General features: G+C 38.1%; 1 protein-coding gene across 1 annotated transcript in view; it reads right to left on the bottom strand.

Moving 5' to 3' along the window:
* Positions 1–19,334, bottom strand: part of LOC121321944 (zinc finger protein 804A-like) — a 98,662-nt gene that overhangs the window by 16,660 nt on the left and 62,668 nt on the right. Inside the window, exons 3-4 of the mRNA XM_041261333.1 lie at positions 18,578–18,708; positions 15,062–18,227 (exon numbers count right to left, since the gene is read on the bottom strand). Of these exons, the coding sequence (XP_041117267.1) occupies positions 15,062–18,227; positions 18,578–18,708 (3,297 nt within the window). The remainder of the gene's footprint in view (positions 1–15,061; positions 18,228–18,577; positions 18,709–19,334) is intronic.

Here is a 19,334-nt window from a genome sequence, read left to right as displayed (position 1 = left end):
TGCATATTTGGGATGATGGAAACAGGGTATCGTTATGCCCTGCTATCGAACACCGCTTTCCTCCCTAAGGTGATTACAGCTTTCCACTTAAACCAATCAGTGGAATTAGAGGCTTTCCATCCTCCTCCTTTTTGTTCGGATTGAATTCCCTCTCGAGCATTGACAGGTTATGTAGATAGGATGAGAGTGCTGTATCAGTCTGACCAGCTATGTCTGTCATGGCGAAAGGACCATGGGTCAAGCCCTCTCAAAGCAGCAACTGGCCGCGCACTCTACCAGAGGAGTGGCTCCATCATGGGCCTTCTCTTTAGAGGAGCTTCATTGACTGATATTTGTACTGCGGCTAGATGGGCTACTTTGCATACATTCACCAGCCTCTACCGACTTAACATGATAGATTCCTCTACACCTTCATTAAGCACAAGGGTCCTTGAGGTTGCACTCTCGCACAACAAACATTAATTTGGCAGTAGCGAGACGTCCCTCGTCTGCTGTCTCTGCTCACAGTCCCTCGTTTTGGTTTTGATATATTTTCCCAAAAGAAATGTTGCTGGTCATCTTCGAATTGAAAGGGAATGTTAGGTAACCACCGGTTCCCTGAAAGAAAAGACGGCCAACAAACTTTGCAAGGTCACATGACTCGCAGTCGCGGGATCCATGCGAAAGAGAAACTGATCTCCGTGGAGAGACTACTTATTCCCTCGGTAGGGGTACTGAGGACGTCACTCCCTGTAGGGGCCTATTAGCAGCTCTGACATAAAATGCTCAGTAAATACCTGACTTGTGGCAGTCATATGCCAAACGTATTGTTGTTGTTCATCTTCTTTTTCAGGGAACCAGGGTTACATCCATAGCTTAACATTATCTAATTTGTTAATAGATCAATTAACCCAAGTTTCTCTCACCAGGCACATGACCAAACACAGGTGACTATAAATCAAACCCAAGACAGAAATGCATGCATGTGTGCTCTTTTATTCAACAAAATCAAAGTTGCAGAATTCTTTATCCGCTAAGTTCTAAAGATCATCTTTACTATAAGGAATTGCTGGTTGAAAATAACTTTCCTTGTTCCATAAAGGTTTGCCTTACTGCCAGGCTGTCAGTGAAGATAACCTTGTGGATTATAATTGATTCTGATTCAACAAAGAGGACTTTGTTTCTTTTCTACCTTGGAACAGTTCTGGACATCTATAGGAAATCGTTATGTAGCAAAGAAGGGCCGTGAGTTTGAACTGCGGGTTTAATAACAGACTTTATGAACTTTATATTGTTGGGTTTATTGTATATGGTGGAGTTTTCAGATAATTAGATGATTGTTTAATAAAGCAGGCCTGCTTTATTTCTTACATAACATTTATATTGTGTAATTTATTCTTACCTTGTGGTGCTGACTGTTAATTTTGAACAATTGTTTTTTCTTACAATCTCTGGTTAGTTACAAATGTATTTTATTTTTCAGTACTATAACATTGGTTACAATATATACACTATAATTACATGGTGAAGGGCTTGTGAACACCATTCTGTTACCTGATATAATAGTATAGTTACACCAAGGTACATAGTACAAATAAATATGTGCAAAATGTTCCATGCCATGAGAAACTGAATTAAAACCATGTTTATGGCACAGCCATAGCTTCAGTTTATAACAGCTAGATGCCTCCAGTACTGTTGAAATATAATTCTTATTTGACATGGAATATTATAAGTAAGCATTTTATAGTTTTAATATGGTGAGAAACAGTGTTTTGCCTTCTAGCACTCCCAGCCTCAGCTAGACTATTATTACACCTCAGTAGTATGAAAACCGTAAAAAAAAAATTATAATCACGACATATTACACATTTACTTGAAAATACTTCACATAACTCTAAAGGATTTTTTTTTTTGGACTTCATCTCCAATAATTCACACCCTTTGTTCAAGGAGACATGTAATTCAATGCCATGACTCTTTGACCTAAAGCTAAGGCTTTTTGGCCCATGGACATAATATATTCCCAATGAACTACTAGAAACTAGTTTTAATCAAACCTAGCCTCCACTGTTGCTTGATATTACAGAATTGGCATGTCAGGTCTTTCTGTGAGGATTTTAAACCCTTTTAAATGGCTTTCATACAGCTTTAGACTGGGTGGGTTAGTTAAAATGTATAATAAATCTGATAGGTCCAAATGAGTCAGGATAAAGACGTCCCAATTGAAAAGGTTAAATAGTGATATAATTAAAGTATTCTGACACTGGAATTCAGCACAGAAGACGACTAAATTGGCAAATGTCCTCTAGCATGGAAAGAGTACAAAAGTTAGATAAGTTAAACCTGTTTAATCCGAAAAACTTTAAATCTGCTACTGTCTTTGCTTCTTTCTGGTATTTAAAAAAATGAAGGACCATTAAACCTATTGAAATAATTCCAGCAAATGTTACCTGATGTATATAACCATTAAAATGTATAGGTCTTGTATTTTCCTATAAGAAATATGCACATATTATGGTCAATGTGTATATCATGTTTTAACAGTATTTTTGTAGCAGTTTGTGAAGAAAATTGTATTGCATCTCTTTGGACATATTGCAATAGGTTCAGTTCATATTCAACTCCAATATTTTATTAATCGTGGCATATGAAGTGGAATACCTCAGTGATAGTTTTACTAGAATAGCAGGAGTTAAACTGAAATATTCTAAGAGGGCTATATAATATTTAATTTAAAAAGTAAAAATATAACTAGGAAGTCATTTAAGAGAGGGATAATTTGGGGGGAATTAGAAACCTAAACCAGTTCCATAAAGTAACAGCCACGAGTGGTGTATCCTGTTGTATATACATTTGTTTTACTTGTTTAGTGTGAAAATGTATTGCATACAGCACACTACTAAATATTAAGAACTGTTCAGTTTACAGTAGGTGGTTTATATGTAAATAAATGTGGAAGACGTTGTAAATCTTTATTTTACATACACCATTTCCTTTGCATTGAGAGGGATCAATTGAATGTCTTGTAAATCCAAAGTGTTTCTGTCAGTGTAGAAGCAGTCCTCCCACATTCCATCTTTAAACAAATACTTTGTATTCATCAATGATATTCTTTAATGTTTAGGCATCTCTTTTGTCAATGATACAGTTCTGCATTGCAGTGGGAAAATGCTCTGATCTTTCACCTCAAAGCTGCAGGCAGATACAAGCCCTTAGCTTTGTAAAAGAGAGTATATGGAAAGCCTCCAAAATGAACACAACAATATTGACTTCACTTTGAGGAAGCCAGAAATGAAGAGTCTGGTTAATACCCAGAGATGTTCTGACTATTTTAAATATCCTAGACTCTGGCTGTCTCTTTTACAGTATTTTTAACGCTACATGGACATACCCTCAAAGGGCAATTGCACAGTAAGCTTTTATCCAGTATTTATGTATGTATTTGTTTATTATGTAAAATCAACTCTGAGGATTTTTCTTTGAGGCCTATAATACCAAATTGTAAGAAACTATTTACAGTATACACGTATGTAGCATACACAGACTAGGGATGGCAAGCCTTAGAAGACAGCACTAACAAGTCATTTCATATTTTATATAAAATCTTGATCAACAGCCAAGTCTAGAAACACAGGTTCAAATCAGTTCTGCAGAGCTGCCAGGTATTAACAGAGGAATTCATTGTGTTTCCTGTTTAACAGATTTCATTCAGTAATGATTTATCTCATCCTTTCTGCTGCTAACTTACTGCAGTGCACTTTTGTAACATTTTCATATTTCATGCATTTGCACTCAAGAAATATTGGAAACCTCTCAACAATGAGAACTGATCGGGGTGGCGGGGGGGGGGGGGATCCTTTTAAACAGTCCTGTTTCAGTTCACCCACATGTAACATATACACAAACACAAAGACCAGTCCAAAGTGTGTGCTCTAGTGCTCGTGGTGAATACAGTTTTTTAGTGACAACAAAAGTGCAGTATTGTTGATCCGGGTTTATTGCTGACCTTTGGTGACAGCTCCAGATCATGTTAGCCATCCATATAATTACAAACAGTATTATTAACGACAAACTAAAATAAACAAAGCACTCACATTTCACAGCACAGGTTCTCCTTCTGGTGATTTAACATAACCATTCACAAAGGAACAGGTCACATCACTACGTACCCTTTTTATAATGTCACCCATGATCCCTTAGTCAAAGAGCGCATCTGCTCCTCCTATCCGCGGATGCCACGTTGTTTCCCGTCCAGATCATTGGTTTTGTGTACCGTAGCTCTGCTGTCTTTCTAGGTGGCCAACTTCTATCTAACCCTGGGAATAAACTGACGTGCCATTTAGTCCAGAGCATTCTTTTCTGCAGGTCAAGAGGGAGATCTAACACCAAGTATCATTCGATCTCTGTGACAATGGGTCATGTGAGTAGTACGGACCCAATGAGAAAATATCATTTATGGTTGCTAAGGAATGTATATATGTTTTTTTTTTTAAAATAATTTAACATTCCTGGTGCTATATGAGGTACCATAGCACCAATTTGCACCCATGCTAATGCCAGTTACAAGATGGCCAATGTTGGATAAAGGTAGGTAAAAACTAATATAAACAGAAAAAAAAAAACAGAGAGGATATGCTTTTTTCTATTTAATATTGTTTTCAATTTGCTTACCTAGTGGTAACATCTCTGGAAAACTACCTGGGGACACATGTAGGTCAAATTTTATATGCTACAAGTAGGCAAGGATCTCATTTTCATTAAGTTTTCTCAGGATTTATAATATTATATTATAAGGTTAATGGCGTGGCATCCACAGATTGGAGGAGCGGATGTTCTCGTTAACCAAGGGGTCATGGTGTAAAAAGGGGACTTAGTGATATGATTTGTTCCTTCGTAAATAGTTATGCAAGAACCGAAAGGACCTGTATTTGATAAAGAACGTGTTTTGTTGGTTTTTGTCAGTCTGTCTATATCGTCTTGTTTATTTAGACTAGAAGGCTAACGCAATCCGGAGCTGTCGGCCACGGCCAGCACTAAACCTGGATAATACTTCACCATTTGTTCACCATTGTAGCACGTATTATATTGTATGTCACCACAAGCACTAAGAGCACTCTCTTTGGACTTGATCGTGATCGTGTGTGTGTGTGTCTAATTGTGTGTGTTAGTACTGAGTTTATTATTTACAGGTCTGCAACCCTTTTTCACCATTGTGCTATACACATTGTTGTGTATTGCAAGCTCTGTATTATTTTCTGGCTGGTTATAGACCATTGGATTATAAACCATTAAAACAACCCATTTCACCCGTACTTTGTTGTCTGTTTCTTCTTTGGATTAGAACAGGCAGTGAACTGTAAATCTGTGAAGCACATATGTGTACTATATTATTATTTCACACATACACGCTAAATTAAACTGTTTAACATAGAGGACCCCTTTTTTAAATTAAATGAAATAAGAAATTGTTTTAACTTACGTTAATTTTTGGTTTTCTCTACATTGTCTCCTTAGTTGTATCCCTCCCATGCTACTTATTTATACCAATTCTCATAAAGAAGTAAAAATGCTCTGCTGGAATAACATTTCTGTCAAACATTCTTATCTCCAGTATAAAGATAATTGACTCACTGCGACCCTCAAGACAGATTTAAAGTTTCTGTCAGTTTTCTTTAAAAAGTAGTTTGGTCTTATTTGACTTGTGCCTGGAAATGCTTTAGGCTCTAGGATCCATCAAAAGACCAGTGGTACAGTCTGTAATTCAATGACAGGCAAATCAATAAGAGAATCAGAAGGGACTATGAGCACAACTTGAAACTATAAATGTAAAAGCAATCTTTGGAACAGATGTGGCTTGGCAGTTCAACTGTATCGCAAGCTATTAAGATGAATAAAAGAATGTTAAGAGTCTCTGACCCTTTCTTTTATGATGGAGTAAGCGAGAGTCATCTGGAAAGCAGTCAATATGCTATAAGCAATAAAGGCTTGTATACCTTTTAGTAAGACAATTACATATTATCCTCCTGTATGTTTCTAATTATAATTTGACATGCAGTTGTTACAACTGTTTGAAGTAAAAAAAAAAAAGTACTGTATAGTTTCTGCAGTAATTCGGAAATGCAAAAGATATGCAGAGACATAAGCAATATATATATAGACCAGAAGGTAACAGAAATAATTAATCACAAAAACATATAAATGTAACATAGCCTTTTAAAACACGTTGTGGCAGGCTGGCGAGTGGAAATAGGCCCAGAGACAGACTGCAGTTCAAAAAATCCTAATTTTATTATAAAAAAACCCCCACAAAAATAAAGTGCACAAGGGCAAAACAAAGATCTTTAGACACAAATAAAGCAAAAACAAAGCTTACAAAAAAAGGCTGGCAATGCCTTCACTGGATTCAAAACTTTCAAACAACCACAAACACCAACCTGCTTCCTCAACTCCCTCTTTTCAAATGAGAAGCAGAGGCCTCCTTTTATGTCAGGTGGCTGGGCGCTGATTGATCGTTAATTAACCTAATCAACCCCAGCCACCTGAACATAATAAACCCAGGCAGGTAGGGGAAATTAACCCCATCCCTGCCAATTTAAAAAGGGCAGAGCTTTGCTCTGCCACACACCTCCCCCCCATGTACAACGTAAACTGGCCGCAATCGGCCAACACCCCCCCCCCCCCCCCACGAGTCCAATTATGTCCCTTGGGTGGGCTGTTATGATGGGTGGTGGTGGGCGGGGTTGATGTCGGAGCCCCCAAGCCTTCTTTGGTTGAGGGGGCCCCGGTTCTCCAAGGTAGTACGGCGAAGGCGGCCCGGCTCCCTCTGGTGGCGGAGGCGGCAGACCCTCGGCAACCCAAGAAAACAAAAAGGAGACACCAGCAGTCCCAAGTGATGCGGAGCAGCAGGCAACCCCAGGCGATCCAAATGAGTCATCCCTGAGCGGAGCAGGCGTGGCATCCCTGGGCAGTGAAAGGCAGGCATCCTTGGGCCATAGCTCCTCCCCTCTGGGCTCTGAGAACGGCGGCAGCTCCTCACCCCTCTCGGGCTCTGGGAGCGGCGGCAGCTCCTCACCCCTCTCGGGCTCTCGGGAAGGCGGCTCACCCCTCTTTATTGGAGTGACTGGGGCATCTTCCATGTCTACCGCCAGGTAATTAACCACCATGAGGGCAACCTCTGGGAAGGACGCCGGGTGGTGTTGTTCCTCCCACTGTTCCCACCTCTCCCCATCTCGACGCCACAGCGTGTTGATAACTATGGGGAGATCGTGGACGAGGTCTGCCTCAGGGTGCATCAACCAGTCCCAGATCTCCTGGGACGGTGGTGAAGGTGGTGGTGCTGGAGTTAGTGGGGTGGCCCCTGATGGCCGGGGTGAACACGGCACCTCTTCCTGGGACTGGCTGTAGGGGCATCCTGCCCAGTTGTGGCTGTCCTCCTCACACCGGCCACACCAGTTTGCCGGTGGCACGTCTGGGCAGGACCGCCAACGATGGTCCTCCTTCCCGCACCAGGAACACCAGGGGAAGAGGCTGGCCGGGTCCTGCAGCGGTGGCTGCAGCAGCTTACATTTCTTCAGCTGCTGCTTGTCCTGCCTTTGCCGCTGTCTGCTCTTCTTTCCCATTTTTTTTTTTTTCAAAAAAAAAAAATTATCCCAAAAATTCCAAAAAATAAATAAATACTGCTCTGAGCCTCTAGGTGGCACTATCCCACTGCTGACACCAAATGTGGCAGGCTGACAAGTGGAAAGAGGCCCAGAGACAGTCTGCAGTTCAAAAAATCCTAATTTTATTATAAAAAAAAAAAACAAAAATAAAGTGCACAAGGGCAAAACAAAGATCTTTAGACACAAATAAAGCAAAAACAAAACTTACAAAAAAAAAAAAAAAGGTTTCCAGGCTGGGCAATGCCTTCACTGGATTCAAAACTTTCAAACAGCCACAAACACCAACCTGCTTCCTCAGCTCCCTCTTTTCAAATGAGAAGCAGAGGCCTCCTTTTATGTCAGGTGGCTGGGCGCTGATTGATCGTTAATTAACCTAATCCCTGCCAATTTAAAAAGGGCAGAACTTTGCTCTGCCACACACATATATTTCAATACAATAATATTTATATCCACCATCCTGCATAGACCCTGGGCCAAGGTTACATGACTGTAGACATAAGATTATGTGTTAAATATATAAATAATTATAGTGTACAGTGTCAAAAAGTATAAAATCATGGGATTATTTTGTCTATATGCTGTATAGGCAGGGATATGAAATTACACACATTGACAAATCAGATGCCAGTGGCAGTGAAATTGCTTTTAAGAGGTGAAACAAGCAAACTGAATGTGAAACAAGCAAACTGAAAACTTGATCTTACTGTGGTACCAGAAATCCCAAAGAAAATACATGTTTGCTGTCACAAGCTTCTTTCAAAACTGCACAAGGGATGTATGATTTATTAAATAATATAATTGGCTATAACCCATTTAATTTGATGAGCTTGTGGTGAAGAATCCATTGATATTGTATAGTGTAGGTCAAATCCAATAGTAAAAATACACCAGAGCATGCAGCAGGAACTACAAACCCTGTAACCTTCAGGGCAATATCCAACACGAATGTACAGCTTCCTGTGTGAGTTTGTAATGCATTGTAGCCTAAAATATAGTAGATAATAAAATGGTTTGGATAAATTAAGTGCTGTGATTGGCTGAACACGATCACATGACCATGCAGTAATAATTGTCTTACCGCATGGCTATGACATCACAGACTGACTTACTTACCTGATCTATTAATATTATTACGCCTTAATAGTAATAATTATCTAAACATGTTTCTGTAGTGTGGAAGGGGTGTGGGTAATTCACTGACTAGGAGACAGACAGGCGTACTTGAAAACACCGCACAGGTGCCCAGTTTTATTTTCAAACAGTTCTTGCTTTTTCCGGCAGAGGGCACTGTTGACCGTGGGCTGCCTATCAACGATGATAGACAGCACCACGGAAATACCACAGCTGGTACGTGAACAGCAAGTGCACTCGCAGGTGCTCAAATAAATAATAATGAAAACAGAAGGCGAAAAGAACAAGGGAAAATAAAACAGTAATAAAACTACAAATAAAAGGTGCTGCACTCGGCAGCGTTATCCCGGTCGCCGCTACCCGCACGACCCGGATCACCGTCCTACTCTGTAGGCTAACTAGCCTGTTCTGTCACAATACGCCGGGGTCTGCCCAAGGGTTCCCCGCTCTCTCTGTCTCGCTATGAAACTCTTTGTTTCGCCTGATTCCCGGTCCTGGATCAGTGCTTCCGCACTCTCATTGCGTCTAAGTGGGCAGACCTGAGGAAACAACGGAGCGTTAATTTAGAGCGCTAACAATCTCCCAAGACACGCCTCTCAGCCATTCAGAGAGGGGAAAAGTCTACACACCCACTTTCCCACCTCCCCGTGTCACTGCCATGACTCACAGGCGGTTGCTGGACGACTGCCGCCCTCTTCCTGCAGCCCGTGAACACGCCAGCAGAGTCAGCACAGATCTCTCCCTGTTACATGTAGGTACAAATGTCAACATACAACTGAAACAGCATTTAAATCACAAAAGTTTTTTTTTTCTCTGTCACTAAAAATCACAGAAAAATTGGCATATATACTGTAGTATTTATTTAGTCAGAGAACAGAACAAAGAAAAGAAGCGGTTTTCAGTAACACTAACCCTATTCAAATGCCATCTGAGAAATCACCACGCAAGTCTCACTCAGCATGTACTATACTGTATATTGCAGCAGCTCATTGACTTATTAAACTGAATAGCCCCTTATAAAACTGACTAGCGAGTATGGAATATCTAAACTCGACACAACATATACATCTTACCACTACACTCTGATTTCAGAAACCTATTTAAAACAAAATTAAAGTATCTTCTGCTCTCCGCTGATTCAACCGTTGGGCTTTTAAACAAGGTCGGGTTCAGAATGGAATTCTATTGTGCTCGCCGCGGACGGGAAGTTCTGCAGTACTGTGCAAACTGACACGGAAGTTGTTTAGTCCACATATCATCTAATACTGGTTTACAATCTAGGGAAATTATACCGGTTACCAGCATCAGTGTGAAAACAGCCTCAGAAATTAATAAAATAAAAAAATGACAAAAACTACAAAATATATGTTACAATCAAAAAGTCTCAGGGACTATTTTTTTCTCAGTGAAAGGATACATAATATATTTCTTATTTTTTTCCTTAAAAAGCCAGTTTGTGTAATTATTTAAAAAAAACAAAATGTAGCCATTTTCTAAGCGAAATAACCCACTCCAGGGTGTGCGTCTTACCGCACACCCTGTCATGGGTTATTTCTTACCTAAGTATGCCCCCCACCCCCCACCCCCCTCGAAAATAAATACATAAATTGAGTTACGGTAGATTCTACCTGTTGTTTGTAAGACCCTTCCTGATGGGCCTTAGAATATTCTACTGATGACGTGGAATTCAAGACCACTCATTATATTATTCTTCATCTGTTACATGTCTTACTTCACTTGGGTTAATGGATCATTTTGTTTTCCCACAATTCCTTTGAGGTTATTGTACTGTTGTACCTTTTAGCAGAACTTGCTTGTTGTGTGAGAATAGATTTGCTTTTTCAAATGCATGCCAAGCCAAAAAAAAGAGACAAGATACTTCCACCCCTCATTATATCTCCCCTCGCTATACTGCGGATTCAGATATATCACCACCCTGGTGTTGGCTTCCCATTTTTACTGTGTAACTGCGTATGTCTTAGCTGCAATATACATATAGGCACTTAGAATTACTGTTTGTTTTATTTCATACTGCACATCACAAACAACAATATACAAAACAATTAAAAACAAAGCATTAATATCATACTGTTATCACATACACACATATTGCAAAATAACACAAAGCAAATTAAATACCTACTTGCTGAAGTGGTTTTTATTTTAGCTGTTAGAGGTGTTCACGTGTGGCAGCAATGCACTAGCAAAAGTCACAAGGCAGTGACGTCAGCTCCCTAGCAACAAGCCTCCTGTGTGGGTGAGTTCTTATGTCTTATCAAAGATAAAAGAAGATTACCTTTAAGATTTGCATGATTTATAAGGCTTTTTCAAGGTAACTTTTTTTTTTTCATGCAGAAATTATTAACATTACACAATTTAACCACGACAGAGATTAGAAAGATGTTGATGTCTATAGAAGCTCAGCTGACCGAGTCACACATAAGGAGTATCATATTTAGTTAAAACATTTTTTTACAAAGATGTCCCAATTATTTAAATGGTTTATTATTTTTATTTATATACCATTTTTGTTATGGTTAACCAGCATTACTCCAGGATGATTTAACAACGCTACAGTATGAAAAATACTATGATTGTTTCACCTCCCTATCTGTTTTAGGTTTAAAAGTATTCAGAATGAAAAAAAAATGACATGTAAAGTAACAGCAATTTGCTTGATTGACTATTGCCTAGGATAATTTAGAAATGAAGATTTATATTATTTGTGTAATCAAATGATCATTGTGACAAAAAGTAATTACCAGCAATGCTTCCTAATTACTTTCTGTCTGTGCAGTCAGTTGGCTTAAGCTAAAAAATATATGGATTTTATTTTATTTAATCTTAATGAGGAATACATTTAATTCCTTATGTGTTTAACAGTTTTTAATAGCAATTGTAAATCTGTTGCCTTTTCAGTATGCTTTTAAAAAAAGAAAATAAGTACTGTGCTACATACATACATACTCTGTACCGAGACTTATTTTGATGCCGGTACTGGGTACCGGGACTTATTTAATCTGCTTTTCATCCAACGCAATTGCATTCCATCCACTCACACAGTCCACTAGCGCAACATTTCTCAAATGCGCTTTCATTCAGCACAGTTCGTGCTGCTTGCATTCTGTTTCCTCATACTGCTTCTGTATCTGTTAGTTGCTATTAGCCACCATTAACGTCAATATAATCACTGCATGTTGATTGGCCGAGCTTTCATTCTGATCAGATTTCATTTTGGCATGAGTCACAAATCTCCGGCCATTTCGGTTTGTGTCAGTGCTCATTTGTTGATCAGCAGTGCAATGTGAAAACAGTGGTATGGAGTAATTATCACTATAATGAAGTAATAATTATTTTCTTTAGTGTGGCAGAGAAACTATCTGAAATATTCGAAATGAACATTGCTGCACATGAATTTGAAGGCAAAAATGCACATCAGTGTTTGTCATAAATGACATAGTTGATAAATATTAGAAATAATTATTATAATACATTTTGTCTTGCACCGATTTACCACATTGGCAGAATTTGCGCACAATTTTTCTAAAATAATATATATTTTTATATAGCATCTTTCATAGCAGACCACCATCACAAAGTGCTTTACAAGATATGGGACTAGGGTGTGTGAACTATGCATCAGCTGCAGAGTCACTTACAACATCTCACCCAAACAGACGGAGCACAAGGAGGTTAAGTGACTTGCTCAGGGTCACACAGTGAGTCAGTGGCTGAGCTGGGATCTGAATTGAGGACCTCCTGGTTATAAGTCAGTTTCTTTAACCACTAGACCACACAGTCTCCTGGTTGGCACATGAGGTGTTGGACAGTAGTGATTAACAATAATATAAGCAAACCGGATCAAAGTGCAGCTTCAGATTTGTTAAGAGAATCAGAATTGGGATACAGATGGAAGTGTGCTTCATGCTATTCAAACACTGGCCCAACTTGCAAAGTACATGTTAAGCATAGTGATCAAGTTTTGTTTTATTGTGACCCTGGTATTTTCTGTTATGAGGACTGTAATAAATGAAAGCCAAAACAGTGAGGTGTTTTTTTTTTTTTCTTTTTACAATGCCCCCTTTTCTGAAACATTCTGAAGAGTTTACTTAAGTTAAATGTAAATTTTCTCTTGCTTGCACATCAAAAATAAAAGCCAGAAGTAAACTACAGTAACTAAATTACTTTATGAAAATGTGTCTTTTACCATTTTTGTTTCTTGTGTAGAACCACAACACCAGGAATAAAATGAAATAAAACGTCTACTTTTATACTGTTTCTGCCTGAAAATCTTTTTCTGGAATAGATCGTGGTAATTAATCTACACAGAAACACAACAAAGAGGCAAACAGAACATATTATTACTAGATAAGTAATAAGTACAAAATAAATAAAAGAAACAGGGATATATATTCTAATCCAGGGCTATTGTAGCATGGCCAGTTCCTGTTGTAGGTGGGTCTGGACAGGGGATGATTTCAGAGAATACTATGGAGATTAAAATGGCCAGGTACATCCTTAGTGTTAGTAGTGGCTGTTACATAATAGATTTGAGGGGTAGTTTAGCCCCTATTGTGCATTATTGGACTTAGACCTTTTTGTATCAGTTTTTTTTTTTTTAATACCATTTTTTATAACAGCATCTCTTTTTTAGGATAGCTTGAAACAAAATTCCCTCTCTACAGCAGTTACTGCCTAGTGTATACTTGTCATGCAAGGTTTAACTGAACTTAACTTACAGTACATCATAGTGATGCAAGCAGAGGGTTCAAAGCTTGCAGTATTTTCAGCTTCTTTGGTGAATTGGTGGTGGATTGGATCAGTTATTTTGCAAGGCTTAATTTGTATTTATTCATGTTTTGTTTATATAATTCCTGTGCAATTCAAGGAAAATAGCTAGCAGTATTTTACACCAACTGTTTTAAGTATTCGGTTTAAAAAAAATCTTTCCTGTTATTTTAACCGAGAGCTAATCAATCTTATTAAACTAAAATACCACAACAGCCAGAGTTTAGCCCATAACCAAATAATGATTTTCTCTCATAAAAAAAAAAAAAAAAAGCAGAATTACAGTGAGCAGCGCAATTTCTAGACTTGATGTAGGACTTCTGGATATCGTGCACTGGGACAATGTATGTTTACTAATAGGCATCAGGATTTCTCAGAACACTTTCTACTTTTATATGTTCACATTTATTTATTTATTTATTTATTTTTTAATTTTATTGCAGGAAACAAAAGGTACTTACAATATTGTTTTTTTTTTTTTTTTTAATTCATGTATATATAAAAAACACATAATGTACTAGTTTTATCTAAATATTCCATACATACAAGGTACCATACACACATAAAAACAAAGGAACATATTTTACAGTAAATATTACAAGAAGTATAGAAACACATTACATGTACGGCGAGCACATGTCTTCATATTACATCAATCATTGTATAGAACATTATATCCATCTGCCTCATTTTAACATCCAAAGAACCCACACAGAACACATCTTTACTTAAGGTTTAGATGTATAACAAACCAAAACCTTCCAAATACACTGGTTTATATAACACATTTTATTAATATTTTATTAAATGTAGCATTTTATGTGCAATAAAAAGCAGCATATTGTAGGAAATAGAAATAGGTTGAAATTGCTCTGAGTAACAACCATGTCAAACAAAGTATACTGCCAAGTTTGGGGTTTTAGATATGGTCGTATTTACAAATATTAACTTTTCAAAATCAGTTTTGAATAGTTAAATTTGATATTTATAAATCTAGTTACAATTTTGTAAATAGCACTCACTGCTGAATTTAAGGTTTACAAAGTCCATCTAATAGTGGCACAGAAGTGTAAAAAGCCTTTGAAGGAAAGTTTGCAGAACATACATCTTAGATGAAATTAAAGGAGAAATTGTTTCTCACTATAACTACTTGAAAAGTTATGGATTAAAATACTGGATTAGAATCAAGTTTCAGACATTTTTAAATTGATGTTTTAAGTATCACACACAACATATAGTTGGGTTTTGTTTAAAGAAACACAGAAAATGTACATTTAGACAGAAAAGATTAAACAAAACAAACTAATAAACAATAAATAAATAAATAAATAAATGTTAACATTGAATCAATAGTCTGTTAAAATCATATAAAGCAATATTTAGAACAAAGATTGCATTGGAAAGACAGTTGGATGTGATGGAAACAATGGTGGAAACATTGTTGTATGTGATAATGGATGAAAGGTCAAAGATCCTGGATGAAGAGATGTGGATGCCACCATTGGTAGTTGAGAAGTGGGAATAAAGCTGGGGTAGTTTTCTGGACACATTCCTGGAGCCAGAGTCATTTGAGGCAGAGGTGGTCGAGAAAATGGGATGACCTGTGGATAGAGCTGTGGGTGTGGCTGAAAGAAGGAACGTGTAGCTGCAAGTGCAGCAGCATGGTGTTGAAGGATGGTGTGCTGGATTGTGATGGATGTTGATGACATCGCCTGTTGCATGTGTAGAGGATGCAGAGTGGCAGGGGATGGTACAGAAAGGGGTGGTGTAGACAAGGCTGGTTTTAACTTGCTTGAAAATGTCTGCTGATGCAACATGTGCATGTGTGTTTTATATTTATCAATCTCATTGGGGGCTAACAATAATGCTTCTTGAGGTGCAGAGAAAGACCCAATTAAGTGCTCTGACCTCAAACCTTCTTGGCTTCTTAGTTTTGCATCTTGAACCCTGAAGTGATCTAGATTACTGTGATGCTCGGTGTTTGGGTGGTATTGAAATAAATTGCTGGGTCCTATGTTTACAGTATCATATTCTTTTGCTTGTTTGACATCATATCGACAAAAATGAGTTGTCATTTGGGATGTGGCAGTGTCTTTCCCGGTTCGTAAGTTTGCCTTTGCAGTCTGATGCACATGAGTTGTTTTATTAACTTCAGCAATGTTCCAGCTCTCAGATTGATGAATCTCTCTCTCAGGCACAACTTCATTTGAGATGGTGGCACTTTCGGTTAGACTAAACCGTGGATGTAAAAACCCCTTATCTGGGTTTGTGTTACTTGTCCAGTCTAAAAATCTTGCAATTGGATGCTCCTGTGTTCTTAATAGAAAACTGTGAGTGGGTGCTTGATGTACCAAATGATTTGCATTTTCTAGACTATTCATTATGTCAACGACTTCACCAGGATGCTCAGACCCCTCTTTTAGAACTTGGTTCGGAAAAGCATTTGCTAATCTGTTGTCATGTTTGGGAGTCTCTTCAGATAAATCTACACAGAGACTAGGTTTAAATGCATCTTTGTTATTCATTTTCCAGTTGAAGACAAAACCCCGATTTCCTGTGTAAGCCTTTCTCCTTCTTTTCCTCTTTCTACTTGGCTTACAGCCCAAATGTGTAGAGCTCTCTCGTTTCCACCACTTTATTGATCTTTTGAGCCTGCATGAATCATTTCCTGATGAAGGACAGTTTGCACTGCGTTTAGGAATGGATACCTCTTGTTCATTTTGAGATCCATGCCTTCTTTTTAATAATTGGCTTTGATACAAGAATTTCTCATCACTAAAATGTTCGGATATCTTATGATCTGAGACTGACCTTCTATCTGTAATACATGTGTTCTGAGAGTAAGGCATGTCATAGCACAGGGAGCAGTGTCCTGTTGAGTTCATTTGTTCTATTGATGGATTATATAGATTTCTTTCACTGCTCCTGAGTACCACTTCATAATCAGAGCCATTTTCATTAAGAAGTGTTGCAGCCTCTGCTGTGCTGTTTAAGATACCTGCTGTTCTTGGCTGCCTTCTTGCTATGTTCTTTGCTTTGCTGCTGTCATTTTGTTCTTGATTTTGATTTGATTGCTTTGACTCTTCTAATGATTGAGTTTGTTCAGCTGTGTCCCCTCCAAATTTGTCAACACCCTCTTCCTTACATTTTGTCTGTTTCAGAAAGTCCTTAGAATTGGTCCCATTTTCATTGGCTTCCTTTTGAGTTTCATCATCATGATTTTGGGATCTCTTTCTTTTCCTTCTTTCTTTTCTGCTCCTGCAGTCATGTCTATCACCACAGTCTCTGCTTTTCTCCTGCTCTTTTCTACCCACATTATTCCAATTTTTTGAACATTTTCTCAATTTTTTGTGCTTTTTTAGTTTTTCAGACCTGTCAGCTGCACTTATGAGTCTGTCATTTGCCTCATCGCTATTTTTGAATGTAAGCAATGACTCCTCACTTAGCTCCTGAAGGTCTAGATTGTCTCTGGTAAAATCAGTATTTTTTTGTATAGGACTGTGACTGAGGCCATGTGTGGACTCACTATTACAGTTGGGTGCTTCTTCTCCATGAACAACATATGTGCTTACATAAGCATTATTGGTTCTCTGAGCTTCTTCAGCTGCAGCCTGAAGAACATGAGCTTCATTTGCATTAAATTTGCTTTTTTTTGACTCAGTTTTATTCCTTGATGATTTAAAGTCAAAATAGAGGGGATTACAGCAGTAGGATAGAGATTTTTCGGTTTTTGTATACATCAGCATCTCTGAAGGCCATTGAAGTACTGTTGATCCATCTTTGCCCAAGACTGGAACAAAAGGTTTACTTGGCTTTATGAATATGCATAGATTCTTATTTGCTGCGTCAGTGTCTTTTTCCATGATTTGGAAGGAATCTACCTCCAAAAAAATCCTTCTTTCATCACCAGGTTGTGGGCTATTTCCTGCAGGATATCTATCATCTTCTGAAATGGTTACATCCATTTTGGACTTTTCTCTAACATGGACACCTGTTTCAGTTGGGCTTTCTCTTGCTTCACTGTCATGAAAATCAGAAGAGTGTTCTATGTCTATTACAGTATCTTTTGTTGACGTTGGCAATTCAGAGAAAGACTGGCTTAGATCCTCAGAGTAAGTCAGCATTGAACACAAACTTGTATCTGCACCCGTGTTATTTTCATTAGCAGGCACATAACATGATCTTTGGAGCTGCGCATTTGGAGCTGTACATTTGCTGATAACACTTTTCTCCTGGGTGCCAGTGTTGCAATGTCTCTCTTCAGAATTTAGTTCTCTTTCTGTCAGAGGAGTACCTGGATGATTCCAGTCACCTGGGATGGCTCTGTTTTTCTGTCTAAATCCCAGTGCCGTTGATCCTTCCTCTATGTTCTCACAGAACACAGCAGCTGAAGACTCTAGTTTGACAGATGCTTTCTTTGGAAATGAAAATGAAAATCCAATTTTTTGTCCATAGATTTGTTTTTTTACTTTGCTGTCAAAAGGCCTATCAATCCGTCCATGATGGCTGGGGAGCACTACCTGCAAGTCCTTTACTGTGTGTGACACATATGCCGCAGTAGGTTCGATTCCTTCTGTTGTATTATCAATATGTGTTGGTGCTTGCTTGGAGGCATCTTCAATGGCAACAGTTGTTGACCTAAACATTGGCCCACTTCCAGAGGCACTGCAGAAAAAACACAAACAAACAAAAAATGAACAAAGGCAGAAAGCATTATCCAAACATTACTGCCTATCATATCATGGAATTTTACTTATTGTTTAAAAGCAGTAAAGAACCATTTCATAAATATCAAACAATATCGTATTCCTAAAAATACTTTGGTAAAACATTATTTACACAACTCATGAATCAAATCTTTTTGAAGCTGAACCCAATACACGTAGTATGAGTTTAACACACAAATAGATCTTCTTAGAATGAGGGTCCAGCCATTCTTCAAGTAAATATTGTACAAAGTAAAACAAAAAAGTTAAGCACATCAGTCTTTTGAGGAATACAAAGGACAGACTCACCATCGCACTTCTTTGCGTTGTTCTGCCAGCTCATGTAAACGTTTTAAAGCTTTCTCCTGCTTCTTTTCATCTTTTCTTGATTTTGAGGCTACATTCCGAGCAAACTCTCTTTGCTTCAGCTCCTTTAATCTCTGTACAAGGGAAGAAGATTCACTTTAAACCACTAGCTGTAGTTCTGTTCTCAGTAGAGCCACTTTAAGGTGTAGTGTAGCCCCTTGTGTTTTTAAATATTCTTTCTTACATTTTATAGTACTATTGTCATTGCCAAACTAAATGTTCTATGCAACCTTTCACATTTAACCTGTAATGACCATTTCTGTATCACATATGATACAAAGCCATCCCCTCCATATTATTATTATTTTTTTAAACTTCAGCCTCACAAGCCAGAATTTCATATGTAGTACATTATGTGTTGCCGGACAGGAAAAAAAAGTGCAAAAAACAGAATTTAGTTACATACATAAAGTAGCTTTTCTCATTTAACAAAATGTTTGGGCATCACAGGGCATCACCTTTTTGCACTTAGAAAAGTCTCTGATGATACAACACTATGCAATGTAGCACCATGTTGCTGTGTGGCACCTATAAAAGTCCCAGTACTTCACTGTTTAATAAAGGTGTTTACATGCTAATATTGTGCTTCATTTTCTATTTTCCACTTAACTGAAAAGTAGTTTCAAATGAGATTGTTCAATTGCATGAAATTGTCCCATTTATTTAAAATAACACCACTAGACAGGCATTTATACTTGGC

The sequence above is a fragment of the Polyodon spathula genome, chromosome 10 (genome assembly GCF_017654505.1).
Source record: "Polyodon spathula isolate WHYD16114869_AA chromosome 10, ASM1765450v1, whole genome shotgun sequence".
Classification (NCBI taxonomy): Eukaryota; Metazoa; Chordata; class Actinopteri; order Acipenseriformes; family Polyodontidae; genus Polyodon; species Polyodon spathula.
This window is presented reverse-complemented; position numbering and strand designations above follow the sequence as displayed.